At 41.6% G+C, this 22,030-nt stretch overlaps 1 protein-coding gene across 5 annotated transcripts in view; it reads right to left on the bottom strand.

Moving 5' to 3' along the window:
* Window positions 1-1,579: 1,579 nt before the first annotated feature.
* KIZ (kizuna centrosomal protein) overlaps window positions 1,580-22,030 on the bottom strand; it is a 152,081-nt gene continuing 131,630 nt past the window's right edge. For 4 of the 5 annotated variants that reach the window (XM_073236986.1, XM_073236987.1, XM_037022507.2 and 1 more), the window contains 4 exons: window positions 14,910-15,014; window positions 11,997-12,093; window positions 4,353-4,396; window positions 1,837-1,980 (listed from right to left, as the gene is read on the bottom strand). In XM_073236986.1, the coding sequence (XP_073093087.1) occupies window positions 1,877-1,980; window positions 4,353-4,396; window positions 11,997-12,093; window positions 14,910-15,014 (350 nt within the window). In that variant the 3' untranslated portion in view covers window positions 1,837-1,876. Of the gene's footprint in view, window positions 1,627-1,836; window positions 1,981-4,352; window positions 4,397-11,996; window positions 12,094-14,909; window positions 15,015-22,030 lie in introns of those variants that run through there. The other variant, XM_073236988.1, reaches the window with a different exon arrangement.

Below are 22,030 nucleotides of genomic sequence, written 5' to 3'. Positions count from 1 at the left end.
TTACTACCTCACACCCATTAGGATGATTACTATTTTAAAAAAAGCAAACAGAACGTAAGGGTTGACAAGGAGGTGGAGAAATTGGAACTGCTGTGCACTGTTCTTGGGAATGTAAAATGGTTCAGCCACTGTGGAAAACAGCATGGTGGTTCCTCAAAATATTAAAAATAGAATTACCATATGATACAATAATGCCACTTCTGGGTACTGATCTAGAAGAATTGAAAGTAGGGTCTTGAAAAGATTTTGTATACTCATGTTCATAGCAGCACTATTCATAAGCAACTATTCATAAGCAACCAAGTGTCCAGTGATGAATGGAGAAGCAAAATGTTGTACATACATACAACAGAATATTATTCAGCCTTAAAAAGGAAGGTCATTCTGATATGTGCTATAATATGGATGAACCTTAAGGACATTACGGTAAATGAAATAAGCCAGTCACCAAAAGACAGATACTCTATGATTCCACTTGTACAAGGTACTTGAGAGTCGTCAACAGAGAGACAGGAAGAATAGTAGATGCCAGGGGTTGAGGGGAAAGCAGGGAGCTACTGTTTAATGGGGACAGTTTGTTTCACAAGGCAAAAAGAGTTCTGGAGATGGTGGTGGTGGTAAGTGCACAACATTATGAACATACCTGATCTCACTGAACTGTACACTTAAAAATGATTACAGTGGTAAATTTCATACTAGGTATATTTTACTACAAATTTTTAAAATTGGAAAAAAAATTGTACTGGGGGAAATGGAAGGGTAACACATGTGATCTGAATGAATAAATAAATTAATGGTGTAAAAGAGTAAGGCAGAGAGGGAATGAGAAGGTAGAAGGTAAATAGGTATTAATTGGTAAAACTGGTTTTAATTTACATTTTCTTGATGACTAATCATGTCCAGAGTCTTTTCATATACTCACTGGCCATTTATGTATCTTCTTTGGAGTAACATCTGTGCAGGTCCTTTGCTCATTTTTAAATTGGGTTGTCTTTTTTATTATTGAATTGTAAGAGCTCTTTATGTCTTCTGGATACAAGTCCCTTTTTAGATATAGGATTGCAAATATTTCCTCCTATTGTTTCATTTCTTTAATGGTGCCCTTTGTAGTAAAAAGTTTTAATTTTGGCAAAGTCCAATCTGTTTCTAGCTTTTGGTGTCATATCTAAGAAGCCACTGCCTAATGCAGGCCACAGAGATTTACACCTGTTTTCCCCTAAGCGTTTTAAAGTTTTGCTCTTACGATTAGTCCTTGATCCATTTTGTTTTAATTTTTGTTAAAGTGTGAAGTAGGCATCTTCATTCTGCTGCATGAGGTGATCCAGTTGTCCCAGCCTCTTGTGGAAAAGACCATTCTTTCTCCACTGAATGGTCTTGACATCCTTGTTGAAAATTAACTGCCGTAAGCGTGAGGGTTTATTTCTGGATTATCAATTTCAGACTATATATAAATCAATATTTCATTGCCAGTTATGTCTATGCCAGTATCACACTGTGTTAATTACTGCAGCTTTTTAGTAGGTTTCAAAATTAGGGAGGGCGAGTGCTCCAACTTTTTCAAGATTGCTGTAGCTATTCAAGGTTTCTTGAAATTTCACATGAATTTTAGGATCAGTTTGCCACTTTCTACAAAGAGACCAACTTGAATTCAGTTTATCATTGCATTCATCACTTTGCTTTTTAATTACACTTAGACAATGAATATGCTAGATGGTACTTTGTTTTGAAATTTCACTTGAATAGCAATATTGTGGTCCCAAGTTTTCCCATTAAACAATTAGAAAATTTAAAGGGACATATTTATTTTGGGTATCACATATGAATACAGGGTTTCAGTTCATTTAAAGACTTTATTTCTCACAGGTGTTAAAACTTATTAGTCATAAAAATCATCAAAATCATTGGTAGATGTGCTATGGTTTCTAGGACGTAAAGCAGCTTCAATTTCTGAGTTACTGTCATCAGACTCACCCCAGAAGGCTGGAAGAGAAAACCAGACAGCTATTAGCAGCTCTGCACTCTGATCAGCTCAGCTTTATCAGTGGGACCAGCTCACTGGTGCACGGGCCTATGAACGCCTACAAGGGCCACCACAGGTTGTGTCTAACCAGATGTACCCGAGTGCATGTCAGCACCACCCACTCTGACATGCTTCAGCATGCTCCTTGCAAGACACTTTGCAGAATACTCCCTTTTCCCTTCTGTTGTGCCCAACTCTCTACTGTAGGATGGGGACTTACATCAGGATTAACACAGAAGCAAGGTTACCTGTGGTGTTTTATCGGGTTTGATACCACCTCACCTAAGCTGCTCCTCCACTTTGACTACCTCTGTTCTTCATGAGCAGAAGGCAGAGGGGAAGACATGGTGGAGGAATTGTAGTGAGGTTTACAATGAGACAGGGGCTTGGATACATTTATTTAGGAAATTTACTGGGAAGGATGGGGAGGAGCTAAGACAGTGACACAGGAAGAGAGGAAACCAGCAGAGGGTATGTTAATGTGGGGGGCTGGCAGCAGACACGGGCTCAGTCCTGCAGGAGACCCTCTGAGAGACTGCAGAACTCACATCAGATTTCCCAAGAGTAAGGAAGTGGGGTTATTTACTGACCAACTCACACCTCTTGTTGGTGGCTGTTCTCAACCAGGGCATCAAATCCCTGGCACTCTGGGGCTGCCCTGTGAGGGCTGGGCATGTGCCTGTGGCCTGAGGAAGTTCTCAGGTAGAGATAACAGCTGCCTGATGTACAAGGCCACAGGCATATCCATGAACTGCACCAGATGATCTCCAGGGTGATGACAGGATATCATGGGGCACATTGACCATTTCCATGTCTGCCAATAATGACATGGCATGACCTGCCAGCTCCGTGATGCCTTCTTACATAGGATCCCACTGAATCCTTGCACCAACCTGGTAAGCTAAGTATTAATGTCTCCATTTTACTGAGCAAACAAGTGGAGACGTTAAGTACTTGGCCACAATCACACTGTTAGTAGGTGGTGAAGCCAGGACTCCCACCCAGGTTGTCTGACTCAAACCCATGCTCTCCATTGCCACCCACTGGAAATGGGGTTTAAGGAGACAGGAGTAGAGAGAGCCCAGGCTCAACTGCAAGCATGGAAGGAAGGGTAGATTCTCCCTGTGAGCTGTGTGTTGAAGGATGAGTAGGAGCTCACTGGGCTGAGGAAGATGGAAAGGAACATCACGAGCAAAGGCTCAGAGGTACAAGTGTGGTATACAGGCAGACCTCATTTTATTGTGCTTTGTGGATATTCCCTTTTACAGATTGAAGGTTTGTGGCAACACTGTATCAAGTAAGTCTGTTGGCACCATTTTTCCAACAGCATTTGCTCACTTCTTGCCTCTGTCACATTTTGATAATTCTTGGAATATTTTAAACTTTTTCACTGCTATATTTGTTATGGTGATCTGTGATCAGTGATTATGACTTGCTGAAAACTCAGATGATGGTTAGCATTTTTTAGCAACAGTGCTTTTTAATTAAGGTATGTACATCTTTTTTTAAACATAATGCTACTGCACGCTTAACAGAGCACACTACAGTGTAAATAAAACTTTAATATGCCCTGAAAACAAAAAAATTCATTTGACTACCTTTATTGTGATATTTGCTTTATCATGGTGTCTGCAACCGAACCTGTGATGTATATCTCCGAGGTGAGCCTCTATCTGGAAAAAGCTGGTTGTGACAAGACCCAAAGATGATAAGAGTGTAGGAAAAATTGAACTGGAAAGTGGGGATGGGGCCAGACCCCAAAGGAAGAAAGTTATAGACTCTATCCCGCAGGTGGTGGGAGGCACTGGCAATTCCTAACCACGATGGTGAGAAAACTAAATGTGGTTTTAGATGCTGGTGGCCAGGTGGAGGACAGTCAGCTGGGGAGGAGTTGCCTGTGCAGAAACCAGTCTGTCTGCTGCCAAGAACCCCGTCATGTCATGAGCAGTGGGTACTTGTAGGGCATTAGGAGGGAGGATGGAGACAGAGGCAAGAAACGTTTCATATATTTGTGTTGTTAATCAATTTGAGGTGGAGGCCAGGAGACTCAACAAATTCATACTTGCAAATTAAGATTCTGTGCCTCTGTGGCCCATGGCATCTGTGTGTTCTCAGGCCATTGCATCACTCTGTCCCTGAAGATGGGGCCTCAAGAAGCCCTCTGATCCCCTCAGAGACCCCCTCACTCAGAGAGGGCTGCAAGGGCCGCCCCTCTGATCACAGGCCTGCTTCACAGTCCTTACACCAGGATGTAGAAAACAAATGCACATCATAAACAACTCTTTGGGTTAAAACACAAAATGAAAATCTGGTTTCTAGTTATTTCTCTTACCTGTAGGCTTTAAATTGGTAGCTAATTTCATTTTGTCTTCATGCCTGAAAAATAAAGAAATAGCCTAAGTTCTGAAAAAAATGACAATCAGACTAATATTTTTTTACAGCAGGCACATTATAGAAGCAGCACGTGTCAATCACTGGAAGGCCAGAAACTTCACATTTACTCTCCAAGGTTTAAAAGCAAAAGGAACACGTCTGGGCCCCGTGACCAAAGTATTTATATGCTGGTGCTTTGTTGGGAGCATCCCTAGTGCGACAGCTCAGCCACGATCGGTAGGGGGGTTGGGGGTGTCCTGCTGCCAGGCCTGCTGTGAGGGACAAGGAGGGCAGGGGACTGGCACCCCCACAGTCCTCTGGGAACACTGCTGCATAAAGCTACAGCACTTGTGCCTCAAATAGAGAATTCAACATGTTAGAAAGTAAGGAAAGCTGGTGGGGAATCTAAAATACTCACCTCTGGCAAGCCAGTGATACCAAAAAGGAGTTCAAAATAAACTCTCACTCTGCCTAACTAAAAATATTAACTCATGGTAGAGAAAAATGCAAGGACCCTGGCATCTATGTTTAGGTTTCTGTATGTCACATATACATACCACATGTAACACACAGTAACTGGTTCACTGGGGTCAATGTAACAAGCAACTGGCTCCACGGGATAGAGTGCCTCATCTCAGTGGGCCTCTTCAGGAGATTTGTGCAATCTTACTGAATTTGGAAGTCTCTTCTGGAAGCATCGTTCACAATTTTTTCTTATACGTAAATTCAAGTTCCTATAAATTCTATACATTTCCTACTGAATAGATTTTTTTCTTAAAAAAACATATTTGTGTAAGGTTTGACATTTTGATTTTCTCAAGTTTTTACCAAACTTTTCCTCAAGCTTTTTATTCCATTCCCTTAAAATAGATTCCAGCCTTTCACATGGGAAGACTGGCTGGCAAAGACACGCAGAACCTGTGTGCCCCACTGCTCTTCTCTCGGCTGGACCCTCATCCTCCTGGTGCAGGAAACCCCGGGAACTCACCTTCCCCCTGCCCTTGGGTCAAGTCTAGTTACCTATGGCTCAAATATCTGCCTTTTCCTGTAGTTGTGATAATTTATACTTTTCCCCCAGTAAAACAAGCTCCACTCAGGCAGGTATCATCTTCTAGGCTCAGTACCTGTCGACACTCCCTTTAAATATGGTTGCCTGTTTCTTTATTTGCCACAACCATCCAATGACCTGTAGCTATTTCTCCATGAAGAGCAGGTGACCCCAGACCATCTGAAAAGGCCCAGGTGCTGACTAACAGTCATGGCGGCTGCCAGTACGATGGCCTTACAGCTTACACAAAAATCCACCCTTACACCAAGTGCATACATATTCACAAGTGAGCATGTACACACACACACACACTAAATGCAACTGTGGGTTGTGTCTGCTGTTTACCTACCTCCCCTTTCATAAGGACACTTGAGGGGAGAGGCAGATTATAACAATGCTGGGAGAGCAAACAGGCTAATTTGCCAGGAGGAGTCCAAACAGTAAAAACCATAGGAAGACAGAGGAGAGTACCACCAGCAGGGAGAGCTGAGCACAGGGCAATGGGGTGGCTGCAGGATCCCGGAGGAAGCAAGGCACCTCCTGGACTCTGCTTGGAGAGTGGGAAAGGATTTTGTGGGCCAACAGCAAGGGCACAGTGGCAGGCAGTACAGGCCAGATCCCCACGGCCCACGACACTTCTCGGAGCACTTCTCCGAGCTGCACACACTGTGCCGTGCTCACTTGCTGGCTCTACCTGGCTGCCTCCAAATCCTCTGTCCACACGCCCAGCCTCACCAAATCCACATCCTCTAGTGTGGTCCCCCTCCCTGCCAAACCAGGCCCCTCCTGATGTTTCAGCCAATGGCATCCCAACCCTGCACTCCCTCCCAAGCTCCTGTCTGCTTCTCTACCCACCCGCATCCAGTCAGGCCCTCATCCAGCCAAGTTTGCCTCCCAGTGCTTCCCAGAGTCCTTCTCTTCCTCTGCACACTGCCACCACCTGGTCATCAAGACCAGCGTCTCCTGCCTGGGCATCTGTAACAGCCTCTAACGGGAGACACTACATCCACTCTGCCCCCACAGTGCATTTCCCTCTCAGCAGCAAAAAAGATCTTTTCAAAACATGAAGCTCACTCCACTCCTTGCTTTTTAAAACTCCCCAGTGGCTTCCCATTGCTTTTGGCACAAGACCAAAGTCCTGCATAACACCCCCAGACTTTGTCAGCACCCCTGCTGCAGGGTCCCCGTCCTTTCCCTCCCACCCCTGCTGTTTCACACCCACCTGTGTAATTGCGTGATTGCCCTCCACCCCAAATTGTAAGCTCTACAAGGGTGGTAGCCATACCTGTTTCAGCTCACCTGGGTGACCCCATGCTTTGCTCTTAGTAGGTGCTCAGTGATTATGTGTGGAATGAGAAGATGAACCTAACTAAGCACAGGGTTCTGCTTCACGTTCCCCTATCAATATCCAGTGATACATTATTTGATTGCATGTTTCTATGTATTATGTGACTTTGGAATCAGGTTGTTCATGTTTCTTACGAGAACTAAATTGATATAGTTCACTCACAGAGAAGGGTGAGCAATGCTCTTGCGTGGTTCAGGGGAAAGGGCAACTGCCTCCGGCAGGCTCCCTTGGCGAGCGAAGCACCCAGCCTGCAGTGGTGGTGCCCCGTTCATGCACTCACTGCCTCTCCCAGTGGACATCACATGGGTGATGCTACAGGTTAGGCTCTGTGCTAGGACTGCAGCAGTACAAGCCACACTGGACCTCTGCCCATGGAGCATGCACCAGTGCAGAAAGAGACACCAAAATAGTAACTGACACAGGAGGAAACTGTGGCGTGGGCTGAGAACTTATGTCAGCAGAAGTCGGGTTAACAATCCAGGCCCCCAACATGTGCCAAGAGCCCACAAGCCCTCATCATGTTCAGTGCCAGGAGACAGACACCATTTTGCCAGCGACAGGATGGCCTCTGGGTAAGGACCACACTAAGGTGCTTTGTAAGTATGCTTTCTCAGGTCCTGCTTCCTGAAAACCCTGTGCAGAGTTCATGAGCCCACAGGCCATACTCCAGGCTGGCCTCCAGTCTCTGGGAAGGTTCATATGCATGCCCCACATGCCCCTACACCCCACTAGTCCCTGTGGCGTGGGTTCGTGTTGCCAGGCAGCTGACTATTGTTAAGACGGCTGCCTGATGAGTGGTTCTGCTTATGCTGATGCTTGCTTGCTCACAAACCCCAACAGCAGTGGGCACTGGGGACTGAGAAGAGCCCCAGAACCTCAATGAGCCGCTCCTAGTGGAGAGAAGGTGCCTGTAAATGGCTTCTACCTGTAGAAGAAACAACCAGGTGCCACAGGACGGCATCTTGTGTGACTAGATTCTCTGCTTAGGACATTTTAGGAGGGTAAAGAGTTAAGCCTTGAATATCTGGTGGGGCGTCAGTCAGATGGAAGCATTCCAGCACAGGAGCTCTGATGAACACCTGGGCATGTAGCACCACATGCTGTATGAGCATGTGCCATGTGGCTGCCCAGTGAGCATGGGAGGGGTGAGGTGTCACTGCAGAGAGAAGGCCACTTGGGGCCTGGGGCTGGTGCAGGCAGCAGGAACTCTCAGAGACTCACAGCAGAGGTGAGACAGTCAGGTGGGGTGTCGGACACTCACCCTTGGCTTATGGGGAGGAGGAATTGGGAAAACAGCAGACCTGGGGATGTCCTAATGTCAGTAACCAGTTGACTCTCAACCTTATGCTCGATATTATTTTTTGAAGGAAACTACATCCACAGCCCACTAACAAATTACTCAAGTTATAGTGACTTTGAGGTCATGTTGGTTGAGTTTGGCAGTGACACTGAGGGTCTTTCCAAGAGCAGAGTCTGTAGTGTTGGGGACAATGAGGAAAGGCTCCCAGTGGAAAGTGTCTTTCCAGTCCTAGGGTCTTACTATAAGCCTGAAAATAGCTTTTAATGCTTTTTACTGCTAGCTAATACCAGTATTAAAATGTTTCAAACAGCATCTTCAGGATAACTTTATTCAAAGCACACATACATTTCTAAAAATTAGAAGGCAAAAGCAATTTAGAAAGAAGAAAAATCCAATGAGTGTGTCAATAAATCTCTAAATACTATATATAATCTTAAGGTTTAAAAGCTGACCAAAGTCTGAGTTTTAATTTGACAAAGTCCGAGCGCCCCCTCATGGTTAACCAGGGGCCCTGCAGCAGATGCCATTTTATCTTTTTAGCTGCCTGGGGTCAATTTATTAACTCCTTTCCTTTAGCTAATCAGGCAAGTAATTTGTTCTTTCGTGCTCTGTGTAGCAAAATAAAGTATGTGGGCTTATGATGAGAAATATTTAGGATATTTCTAATTTGGTGCAATTTAAGGAGGAGGCAGATTTGCTAAACTGGGGATGGAGATGGGGGCTTTCATATGAGAACATAAAGGACTTTTGGGAAAACCTCATTTTTACTTCACTGGACTTCTGATTTCCTGTGATATTCATATTATCCCAAGGAAAGGCCACAGTGACCAGGCAAGAATGGAGATACTACCGCCCCTTCAGAGGATCAGAGGCAGTCTGGTGCCCTCCGCTGGCCGCTCCTGTAGCTCCAGGGCTGGCACAGAATGCCACCCACAGAGGCCCTGCCAGGGTGCTAAGACTGGATGACTACTGCTACTTTTTCCTCGGGCAATTATATTGCAAGCACACATTCTTTTCTTCTGGTAGGACATTATCTCCACCCAACCTGTGAACTGAAGGTACACAGCAGGCTGTTAAAATATACTTTGCATTGAATAGATGGAAAGGGGAGAGTGAAAACCTGGGGCTTCCTGGGGAGGGTAAAGTGAGACAATGTTTGCAGAGGGAGAGGAAGCTCTGGCATGCACCCCTGAACAAAAGGGAACAAGTGGTCTTTACTGGGAGAACAGCTTCCTATTAGGGCTCACTCCTTCATGCATTAAGCCTTTCATCCCCACTCAACCACAAAATGATTTTGCTGAAGCAAATACAATGGTAGAAAAAGATTTACACTGAAAGAATCTTTAATAATAAACTGTTGCCGATCTGCCTCCTTGCCCGTGATTTATAATACAATAAACATCAGATTCTATTACGGCTCATGCACAGAAGCTGCCGCTCTGAAAACCGGAATATGAAGGAGCCCGGGCCCCACCACCAGCACAATGAAATGAGCATGTATAAATGTGCTAAGAGTATCTCTTTGCATCTTTTATAGCTTGTGTGTATTAATCTGTAACGCTTATTAAGAAAGTCATTGCTATGCAAAGCAGCACCCAATCCCTTTCTCTGGCTTTTCAACAGAGTGCACTGTTTAGCCAATAGGACGGGCCCTCTGGCCCTCATTCTGCATTCATCACAGGCAACATTTGCACAATGTATCTCTCAAAGGCGGCTGAAAAGAAGGCCTTAATACTCATGTAAACAACTGCAAACCAATTACTTAATGAATCAGGCCCACACATAATGAGGTGCAGACAAAGAGCTATAAATGCATTTTTGCACCCAAGCTGCTGCTTTAAAGTAAAATCCCTCAGCTGTAGTTTGGACTTAACTAGCACATTATAATTATTGTCTCCAGGACATCAGAGGAAGCCTTTTTTTTTTAGGTCTACCAGGGTCTGTCTGTTTTTTTTTCTTCTTTTTTTGAGGTCGCTCATCAGCTCACTGACAAAATAGAGCGAAGAAGAATTTTTAAAAGTGCTACAGCAGCACTGCACTATTCTGTTTATTCTCAAGTACTGGGTTTCAAAACCACTTGTAAAAGCAATAAAGCACAAGGAGTGACTGCAGTAAGTGGGATCCTTAAATGTAAGCTCTAAGAAATTTCAGTGAATCCCAGCACAAACAGCAAAACCAGAGCTCTCCAAAGCCCAGGGTGGTGTATGAACAGCACCAAACCCAGCACAGGAACAAACGTGACAACTGCACGCCCCAGACCTTCTTCCCTCACGGCATTATTCCCAAGTGCCCAGAACCAAGTTCCTTGAAGACCTTTTCTCCTCCCTTAAAGGGAGTGATGAGATTATTTGTAATTTAGTTAGGAAATTAATTTCATGCAGATACAACAGTAATACAAATGGCCCCTGCCTCAAACTGAAGGGGAAAAGAGTTTGATTTTAAGTTTAGTGAAATACAGATGCAAGGTATGAAATATTTAGGCTGGGAAAATGTTCTAGAGTCCAACTGCTTTCTAAGAATATTTAAAAACTGGCCAAAGAGAGAGTGTGTATGTGTATATATATATATTTACATATAAAGAAAAGTTTAAGAGAAATTGGGTATTTTAATGTTTCTAAAATAGTATGGAAACAAACACCTCTAACAACCTTTAAAAACTAAAGGGATGTATTATTAAGCCAGGCGGTATCATTAAGCCCTGAAAACTACCTGTAGAATTTATTATCTTTCAAAATTTCTTTTAGAAGACCTACAACTTGAATTTATAGTATAATCATAACAATACAATATTTTGATACTCTTTCTGCCCCATAATTCTCTCTCTCCCAGTTCCTTCAAAAGCATGAATGAAAACCCAGGTATATTAATTTCTGCTAAATAAATGAGTAATTCTCTAAAACTGAACTTGTCCAGTTTCTAAAAGCAAGAATTTTAGAAAATCGATCTCATTTTAATATAAGCCAGATCTTAAAATTATTATATTTTTCAAAATATAAATGAAAATAGGGCTTTTGTATTAAAAAATTTAGACTTTTAAATTAAAGAATACTGATTTCTGGATCAAATCATTTGATCTTATGGGACATTATATGTGACATTAGAAATGCAAAGTTCTTGTTTTAAAACTTAAAATAAAAATCAGGGTAAGAAGTTAATTCACATGAAATATAATCATCTAAAGGACATCTTTTTAATGAGAAATGTTATTATGAAAGGACACGGTTTTAAATGATATTCAGTTCAAAGCCAAAAGTAAGTATTTTATCAGACAGTTGCTTCTGTTTCCACCTATGAATTCTAAGTGACTCATATCACTGTGTGATTAGTGTTTTATGTTGGTGACAAATTAAGAGCATAGCTCACTTACTGCTTGAAGAATTTATAACAAGTGCTATCGAGAAAATAAATTGTGTTCCTTATGGAAAATAAGAAGGTATCAGAAAAGGAAGAATAATCTAGCCAAAATACTTGGTAAAAAAGAGGAAGACAAAAACAAATATCCAGCAAAATTGCTAGTATATATGTCAGCTGGCTCAGAAAGAAGAAACAGGCCACTTTATTTCTTTGAAGGCCCAATGTTTTCTCTCTGCCCTTTTCCGACACCCTCCATTGTGTGGTCTCTAAGCAGCCTACTGCGAGCAGCTGTAAACGCTAATTTGTGGTTCACTGAGGTGTCAATTGAGTCTTAAACCAAGGGAAAAACAGCTGCAAAACAATACTTGGCTCTGGTGCAAATATTTTCAAAGGTAGACTAAAATTTCAACTGTTATTTTAGATATATAAAAAACCAAACCATAACCTTCCATCAAGTCACACAACAAAATCACATGCAGCCAGAGTTTAATTCATTGCACAGTGACATTTCTCATCTTGTTGCTGCTATTTAGAAAGGCTTTGGCGAATTTACCTTGACAAAGGACTTCCTTTGCTAGATGAAAAACTAGCTTCTGAAGCAATTTTGTTAGTTGTCTTTGTCTTGAACGTACTGCTGCCAGTGTTCAAACCTGTGATAGCACAAGCGGAGAGAGTGAGCATTAGCTGCCATGTAGCAGTGATACACTCTGCACCACGCAGCAGCCTCTCAATAACTTCAGTAAAACAAATGTAACCGGAGGAAGATGCTGTCAGACCACAGAAGGCAACATAGTTTCGGAGGTGAAGGACTGGGTGGTAGAATACTGAAAGGAAGTGGTGTCTCCTGTGATACTTAGACACTAGCCACAAAAAGTAACAAATAAAATCATTTAAAGAGTTCTCTTTTAAGTGAGCAAGATGCACATATATGCATGTGGGTCTGCTGTGGCACTAAGCACTGGATAACTCACATTGTTATATAACGCACGGGCAGTGACAGATCACCAAGAGAATGGGTGCTGGGAACCAAGACTCAGAAATAAGTGAACCCCTGGATGACAGTTACTCATCCCATCCACCCTTAAGTCCTCTGCCAAATCTTCTGTTTTTCCATCTCGCAGAAGAGAATGAGTCTCCACTGAAAACCATCAAGGCCACTCTAACCAGCCTGTAAAGGTTGATGGGATGACACACAATCCACCTCTATCCTGGAGCCAGGGGAACAGGACTGTCCCCACAATGTTTCCAGCTTGAGGGGCAATCCCTGATCTCCATCTCCTGGCTGTGTTCTGCCTCGGGTATTTCTGCTGCAAGTCTGATCTTACCCGCAGTCACCTGAGGGCATGGCTGCAGAGTGCAGGCATGCTGCTCAAAAGGCACCTGCTGCGGAGGCTTCTAAACTGTAACCTGCTCGCCTTCATGTAACCCCTGCAGCAAAGTGATTCCATTAACTGTGTGTCCATGTTCAGCCCCAAGAGGGTCTCCATGCTTTTAACAGGACAAGACATGAGAATGAAGGCACAAAGTTTAGGTGACTTGCTTTCCTTACTGACAGGTCAAGGGACAGAAACCTAAGACAACTGATGTAGAAAGTAGCTGAACATATGCTTGTTCTTCAATAGTTAGATTTAGGGACAGCTCTTGAGTTCAGAGCACACATCTCTACTACTTGTAACAGAGCTGTGAATCCCCTTTTGTTATCAAAAGTTTCCTAGTTTAGATATAAATTATATTGCCATCTTACTTAAGAGACACAGACTCCAAAGGCAATGTGTTGGCATAGTTTGGCTACTGACACACACACACAAGAACTGTAAGAAACATTTGAACACTGATATTGATAAATTATTATTAAGTAATAAATTATATAAAGTAAATACCAGAGGCAGTATGTAACTACACTGACAGTCAGTACCACCAGAAGTGCTATTATGATTCCCAAGGCAGAATATTTAGAATTTTGCAAAGCACATAGTGTAATATTGAGTGTAGAGTGAGGGAACTGAATATAGGGGTGCTTGACTATACAATCTATAAAGTACCACTTCACTTATGAATAAATTAATAAGCAATATATTATTAGTATAGTAATAGTACCAAAATTTTTTATACATACAGATTATGTCAAATTTACTCATCCTTTGAACCTGTCCAATTAACTATCCAAAATATACTTTTTCAAACATGTCACCTTTCAAACATGTCTGTCTGCTAACTGGCTGTAATGCCCTTAGCAAGGCATTTGGGGCCTCATTTGTAAAATGTGGGGTCTGGATAAGTACTTCCTAAGATGCCTCTGGATTCTAATTCTGTGACTCAAATGTGAAGATGGTGATGGTTAACTGCAAATGTTTAAGAGGCTCTCAAGTGCTCTATCTTTCCAAAGTGGTGAAGACCTCCACCAGAGGAGAGGTCATTTTATACAAAGTACAATGTCTCATGTTTGCAGAGTTCAAATCACCCACCCCCCATCACCACTACCATGGCCAGCCCTCCCTGAGGGTTCTTCTCTAAGAAGCCACTGTGCTGGCATTTAACCTATAGTGACTCACTGAATTCTGAACACAACCAAAATGTGACTTCACTGAATCCTGAACACAACAAAACTGAATTTTCCAGCAACTGATTCTAAGACTGATATTGTCTAGGAAATAGCTCTCCAATGACAGACAGCTAGGCCTGATACACCAAATATTTGTTCCTCAAAATAATGTCTGTCTGATGAAGACATCTTTGAGACAACTGGGAAATCTGGATATGGACTGGGAATTATGTAATATTAAGAAAACACTGTTCATCCTGATAGGTGAAATTATGGCATGATGGTTTATGTAAAAATAAAGTCATTAAAGTGTACTTCCTCTTGCATTAATCCATTTACTTGCACAAAGGGAGTTAAGGTTACTTATAAAAAAAAATGATATAAGACAAAAACCACAGAAAACAATAAAAATACAATGAAGCACACAAAAACAAAGAAAATTATAATTAAAATGAAAATATTATATTGAAAGAACTACAGTATAAGCTTAAAAGTTCCTTTTACTGGGATTTATAGTCTTTTCATTTAAAGAGCCCCAGCCCCCAACATTCTGGGGAAGGAGAATTAGCCCAGCACAATGGTCAACACTGACAATTAAGAAACAGGGAGATTTGGGAAAGAAGGAATTTAGGGTATCTTCTGTGGTATTTAGTAATAGATTACCATCATGACATGCCAAGTAGAATCCAAAGGCCTACAAGAGCCATCGTCTTGCTGGTGGCCAGCACATACCTGGAGTAAAGACTCTTCAAAATTTTTGTTCGTTAAGCATTGAAAAAGTATCGGCTCATCCTGACCTGTTGACAGCTTGTTACAAAGCACCAGAAACCTTCAAAGAATGGCTGCCCTTGCCTGAACACAACACTGGCCACTGCCTTGGACCCCCAGGCACTGGCTTCACGTGCAAAATCTGCCCTTGCTTACCTGGCAGCTGTGATACAGAAGCACCTGCCTTTTGGAATGTGTCTTCAGTTTGATTTGTATTATCCTGAAGGGTACACTGCTTCAGCAACTGGTAGGCTTTTGTTTCTAGAGAGTATAAAAAGGCACAGGTAACTGGATATCCACATGCAAAAGAATAAAGTTAGATCTTACATCATACACAAAAATCAACTCAAAATAGATTACAGACTTAAGACCTCAAACTATTAAATTCCTATAAGATGACTCAGGAGAAGAGCTTCAGGACATTGGATCTGGCAAAGGTTTCTTGGATTTGGCACTAAGAGCACAGTCTGCAAAACAGCAAATAGACAAGTGGGACTGCAGTAAACTTAAAACTTGTGTGTATCACAGGAAATAGTGAAAAGACAACCTACAGAATGGGAGAAAATGACTGAAATGGTATATCTTATAAGGGGTTAATATCCAGAATATACAAGGAACTTCCACAAGTTGATGACAGCAACAAAACCTGATTAAAAACTGGGCAGAGACACATGGTGTGTGTGGGGGAGTCACAGGGAAGAAAACACAGCACAGAAAAGACAAGTAGTGACTGTGGCATCTCACTATGCCCATGGACAGAGACTGCAATGGGGAGGGGGGACTTGATAATATGGGTGAATGTAGTGACCACAGTGTTGCTCATGCAAAACCTTCATAAGAGTGTATATCAATGATACCTCAATAAAAACATAAAAACAAAAAAACTGGGCAAAGGACTTGAGAAGCCATTTCTTCAAATAAGATGTACAAATAGCCAAAAAAGATGCCCACATCACTAATCATCAGGGAAATTCAATGAGGTATCACTGCATCCATCAGGATGGCCACTATCAGGAGCAGATAGTAACAAGTACAGACAAGGATGCAGACAAGCAGGAACCCTCACACACTCCTGGTGGGAAAGCCGAACTGCAGCCATTATAGAACATGACATTGAAGTTCCTCAACAAATTACAAATAAATTACCATATGATTGAGCAATCCCACTTCTGGTTTTATATCCAGAAGAACTGAAAACAGGATCGTGAAGAGATACTGGTCCACCTATGCTCACTGCAGCATTATTCAGAATAGTCAAGAGGTGGAAGCAGCCAAAATGTCAATCAACAGAAAAATGGGAAAGGAAATGTGGTATATACACACATGGAATACTATGTAACCCTAGAAAAGACAGAAATCCTGTCACATACCACATGTATGAACCCTGAGGACAGTATGCTAAGTGAAATAAGCCACTCACAAAAGGGCAAGTACTGTATGACCCCAGTCATCTGAAGTATCAAAAGTAGTCAAAATCATAGAAACAAAAGTAGAAGGTAGTTACCAAGGGCTGGGGAGAAGGGGGAAGGGAATCACCAGTTAGTGGGTATAGTGTTTCAGTTCTCCAAGATGAAAAAGCTCTGGAGAGCTATCCGTTGCATAACAATGTGAATATACTTAACACCACTGAACTATATACTTAAAAATAGTTAAGATAGTAAATTTTACATTATGTTTTTTTTACCACACATAAAAAAGAAAAAAGAGTAGTAAGATATCCTAATTTGTCCATGACAGTTAAGGTCTGTGCCTACTTTTCCAGTAAAATTATTAATAGAATCCCCTTTTGTTATCAAAAGTTTCCTAGTTTAGATATAAATTATATTGCCATCTTACTTAAGAGACACAGACTCCAAAGGCAATGTGTTGGCATAGTTTGGCTACTCACCCACACATGCAAGAACTGTAAGAAACATTTAAACACTGATATTGATAAATTATTATTAATTGTTTAAGTTGTGAAATAAGAGATGCAAAAATATTGTATTTTCTATTGCCCAGAGGGCAGTTTATCAAATTCTTCCTACAATGTTAACACATTTAAAATTCATACAAATTATTTTTTTGACTGTTACTTTTTAGAAATTCTGATTAAAAAAACAACAAAAATTGAATTGAACCAATGTTTTAAGACTTGACAAGTTGTGTGTTTATTGAGTTGGCCTGATTCCAGTCATTATTTTGACTGGGTCTGTGGATAGGTTCAACAGCACAGTAAAATGGTTTGTCTCCACTGCAGGCCTTACAGGAGCCTCACAGGGAAGAACCAGAATAGACAGCCCTGATTTCCTTGGCCGGCTGGTCACTCAGGAGCAACCCCTGCCCTGGCTCTCAGGCTCTCACATTTGAGTGCAAGGCCTCTGGAAGAGGGCTGGGTGAGTGGCAGGAGGGTCAGGAAGGTTAGGAATAGCAGGATGAGCTCAGAGACCCACAGCTGAGAAAATCTGAGGCTTGTTGTGGGGATGGAGAGAAAGCATTTGCAGGGAGCAAAGACCAGAGCCCCAGGGAGATCGGCAGCAGCCTGGAGCTGGCTCAGGGCCACAGGGTGCTTCGGCTCTGTGGGGCTTCTAATGGTGACTGCTCTAAGCTAAAGCAGCGAGACAGTTGGAAAAAACAATAAACAAAAACCAAGTAAAGGACCCGAGTGACACAACCTCTCCCATTACTTCAAGCCTCAATGGTTCCTGTAGAAAAGGAGGGGAGAATTAGAATTTCAGCACAGATGTAACAAAATAGTATCCATATCCATATCTTCAATGAGGCCAGAAATAAAAGGATCCCTGCTGTCAGCACCAGAGGCTGGCAACTGGCTCCATTCTTGCTTTCTCTGGCTCAATTTAAGAACTTAACCACAAGCCCCTTATTACTGGATTACAACTACTGTCGCACTGAAGAATAAAAGTTCTCTTCTTGCTCTACTGAGAATCAATCAAGAAAAAACAAGTATTTAAAAGGAGCATATTTTAGAATATTAAATGCTATATAATTAAAATGTATATAGATCAGGGACTCTTAACTCTGAAAATAATAAGTCTTAAGGCAACATTTTTTAACATTGCTCGGTTGTGAAATCAGTTTGGTGCATTAGAACTAGAATTTTGAAAAGTTTAATTAGGAACACATTAGATGCAGTACATGAAGAAGGGGAAAGAAACTACTGCGTAATGTCTGTGTGTGTGTAGTATTGCCTGGGACAGAAAGTGACTCTTGCTCTAGGCTAGTCCCACTGTCTCAGGGTGTCCCAATAAAAGGGGGCATCATAGCCACTCCCAATTAATCTCAATGTCTTACTCACTACTTCAAATTTGTTGTGACGTTATTTTGGGAGAGAGGAAATATTAATAAAATCAAAGAGTGTCTGAATTCTAAATTGGTAACAAATCATTGTAAGAGAGGTGGAAACGCTTTCTGTATTGTTTTTTATTTTACAGAGATCAACCAAAAAGTTTTTCAGCTTTTAGGATACAAGTCCAGATCATAATGACCATATACTACTTCTGCATTCAATTAAACTTACAGGTCAAAGAAAAGATAGCAAAGACAGAACTTTTAAAAAAGAGAAAGGAAGAAGAAGGAGGAAGGGGGAGGAGGGGGATGGGGAGGGGAAGGAGGAGGAGGAGGAGAGGGAGGAGGGGGGAGGGGGAGGAGGGGAAGGGGGAGGAGGAGGAGGAGGAGGAGGAGGGGGAGGAGGAGGAGGAGGAACAGCTTCTTGATAAACAAAGGCTCCTGGTGGTTGGAAGCTGAAACCAGGATTTCCTCTCTTCTACTGTCTTATGGAAAATAATTTGACTCCAGTGAGCTGGCTGTCTTGCTCTTCAGAAACCAGGGAAACATGTACCTTTTATTTTCAGGAGATGACTTTTGTGAAAAATGTCAAGCTAGTTTTTTTGAGGTAATTTCAGATTTGGGGGGAATTAAATATTGTGTCCAAATATAAGACAGTACAGATATTACTAATGGTCTGAGTCTAGCAAAGCAGGAATATGATATAAATTCACTCTTGGCAGCAACAGACCATTTTATTACTCTGGATAAGAGAGGCCACTTCCATGCTCCACAGACTTTCCATCCCAGTTTACTTACCTTCCCCTTCCTCTTTGTTAGTTTTTAAAACTGAGGAATAGCTGACATATAACATTTTATTAGTTTCATAAGCACATCATCATGATTTTATATCCATGTACACTGTGACATGATCACCACAGTAAGTCTAGTTAGTATCTGTCAGCATTATGGTTACATTTTTTTTTCTTGTGATGAAGACTTAAAATCTGCCTTCCACTTCCTTCTTGAAGAACTTGGACTCTGTAACTGAGATGTGGCCTTTCCCTTCAAGGCTGCTGCTCTGAGTCTGCTTGCAATTGTACAACAGTTTTGGAGGGAGAGGATTCATCTTTCCTGCTCTGTTCACCCAGAAACCAATCCCCCTCCCACCATGGCTTCTCACTGGTACTGGATCCTTAAACTGGTTGTGGCCCTTCTCTAAGCAGAGAGTCGCTAAAGCCTGCCTGGACATTCTTTTTTTTTCTTTTTGAGAGGGCATCTCTCATATTTAGTGATCAAATGGTTGTTAACAACAATAAAATTCTGTATAGGGGAGTCAATGCTCAATGCACAATCATTAATCCACCCCAAGCCTAATTCTCGTCAGTCTCCAATCTTCTGAAGCATAACGAATAAGTTCTTACATGGTGAACAAATTATTACATAGTGAATAAGTCCTTACATGGTGAACAGACAAGGGCAGTCATCACAGAAACTTTCGGTTTTGATCACGCATTATGAACTATAAACAATCAGGTCAAATATGAATAACGTTTGATTTTTATACTTGATTTATATGTGGATCCCACATTTCTCCCTTTATTATTATTTTTTATTTTTATTTTTAATAAAATGCTGAAGTGGTAGGTAGATGCAAGATAAAGGTAGAAAACATAGTTTAGTGCTGTAAGAGAGTAATTGTAGATGATCAGGTGTGTGCCTGTAGACTATGTGTTAATCCAAGCTAGACAAGGGCATTAAAACATCCACGGATGCAGAAGATTTCTCTCAAAACAGGGGGGGTGAGGTTCTAAGCTTCACCACTGTTGATCCCCAGTTTCTCACCTGATGGCCCCCCTGCGACTGTGCCTGTCTTAGGTTGTTCCTCCCTTGAGGAATCTTACCCGTCTCTGGCTAACCAGTCATCTTCCAGGCCATACAGGGAGATGTAAAGTTGGTAAGTGAGAGAGAAGCCATTTTGTTTGAAAAGGTTACCTTTTTACTTCTTTGCAGATTTATGCCCTGTGGCTTCTATGCCCAGCATTTCTCTTGAGGTATCTATACCACTTGGAGGAATTATGATACTCGGTGAATTCGCTATGAGGCACGAATTCTATTTAAGGGTTGTAATTAGGAAGGAAGAAGAAAAGCTATAGAGGTAGCAGATGGAAGAAAACATGGGAGGATTGATTATTCCTTTGACATATCTTCTTGTAGAGTAACTTAAGCATGTATAGGTTTTAAACTACTAACTAAATTGCGCACAAACATTAACATAACAGGAATACAGTTACATAACCAAAGCAGATCTATAATTACCAGCCATCTCCAGTGAAGCCAAGAAAACCAGTTAGGCACCCTAGGCATTGTGAAAATTTGTCTATGATATGATGGATATTGTCCAACTGTACTTGAACAGTCTGAGAGAAATCAGACACATTAAAACAACCCATTCCTGGGAACTGTTCACATCCCATATGTTCTTTTAACCGTAGTCTGTAGTCGTAAGATTTTGGAGCGCTACAACATGCACTTCTCCTAATTCTTGGTTGAGTTCCAAAAGTATAGATCCAGTCAAATTTGTTGTTTTATTGTATGCACAGGCCAGCTTAGATATCTCCTTCATTCCAGTGGCAAGTCCAGGAAATGGTGGGATGGATGAAGCTACAACTGCAGCATCGCCTGGATGTTTATGGAGGTTTTTTGATGATCATCTTCTGGTATGAGTCTTCCAGAGAGTGCTGATGTTGGAAGTTCTTCATATCATGTCTTAGTTCATTTTCTGGGTAAGCAAATTACGCTTTGATCTTCTGTATAAACACAAACAGACCCTTTGCCCACACTTTGATATGCCCTTTATACCATTGTGTAGAACTCATTGGAGGTCACCACACAGGAGCTGCTTTTTTTTGTTTTTTGTTTTTTAAGAGAAAGGAATATTATCAGAAAAGTGTACCTCCATAGCTGATCATCTGACACCCCTTTAAGTGATCAAAATTAAGGATATTTAAGGCATGCATTAATCATTGATTTACCATTAGTTTTATCCTATCAAGGATTATTCCCCCTTTTCTTTCTTTCTTTTTTTTTCTTTTAATCTTTAATCTACACTTACATGAAGAATATTATGTTTACTAGGCTCTCCCCTATACCAGTTCCCCCTATACACCACTTTACAGTCACTGTCCATCAGCATAGCAAAATGTTGTAGAATCACTACTTGTCTTCTCTGTGTTGTACAGCCCTCCCCTTTCTCCCACCACTCCATTATGCATGCTAATCATAATACCCCCTTTCTTCTTCCCCCCCTTATCTCTCCCTACCCACCCATCCTCCCCAGTCCCTTTCCCTTTGGTACCTGTTAGTCCATGTTTGGGTTCTGTAATTCCGCTGCTGTTTTGTTCCTTCAGTTTTTCCTTTGTTCTTATACTCCACAGATGAGTGAAATCATTTGGTATTTCTCTTTCTCTGTTTGGCTTATTTCACTGAGCATAATACCCTCCAGCTCCATCCATGTTGCTGCAAATGGTAGGATTTTCCCTCTTCTTATGGCTGAGTAGTATTCCATTGTGTATATGTACCACATCTTCTTTATCCATTCATCTACTGATGGACATTTAGGTTGCTTCCAATTCTTGGCTATTGTAAATAGTGCTGCGATAAACATAGGGGTGCATCTGTCTTTCTCAAACTTGATTACTGTGTTCTTAGAGTAAATTCCTAGGAGTGGAATGCCTGGGTCAAATGGTAGGTCTGTTTTGAGCATTTTGATGAACCTCTATACTGCTTTCCACAATGGTTGAACTAATTTACATTCCCACCAGCACTGTAGGAGGGTTCCCCTTTCTCTACAGCCTCGCCAACATTTGTTGTTGTTTGTATTTTGGATGACAGCCATCCTTACTGGTGTGAGGTGATACCTCATTGTTGTTTTAATTTGCATTTCTCTGATAATTAGCGATGTGGAGCATCTTTTCATGTGTCTGTTGGCCATCTGTATTTCTTTTTTGGAG

Source organism: Manis javanica, chromosome 5 (genome assembly GCF_040802235.1).
Source record: "Manis javanica isolate MJ-LG chromosome 5, MJ_LKY, whole genome shotgun sequence".
Taxonomy (NCBI): Eukaryota; Metazoa; Chordata; class Mammalia; order Pholidota; family Manidae; genus Manis; species Manis javanica.
Note: the sequence above shows the minus strand (reverse complement) of the source record. Positions and strands in the feature narration are given on the sequence as shown.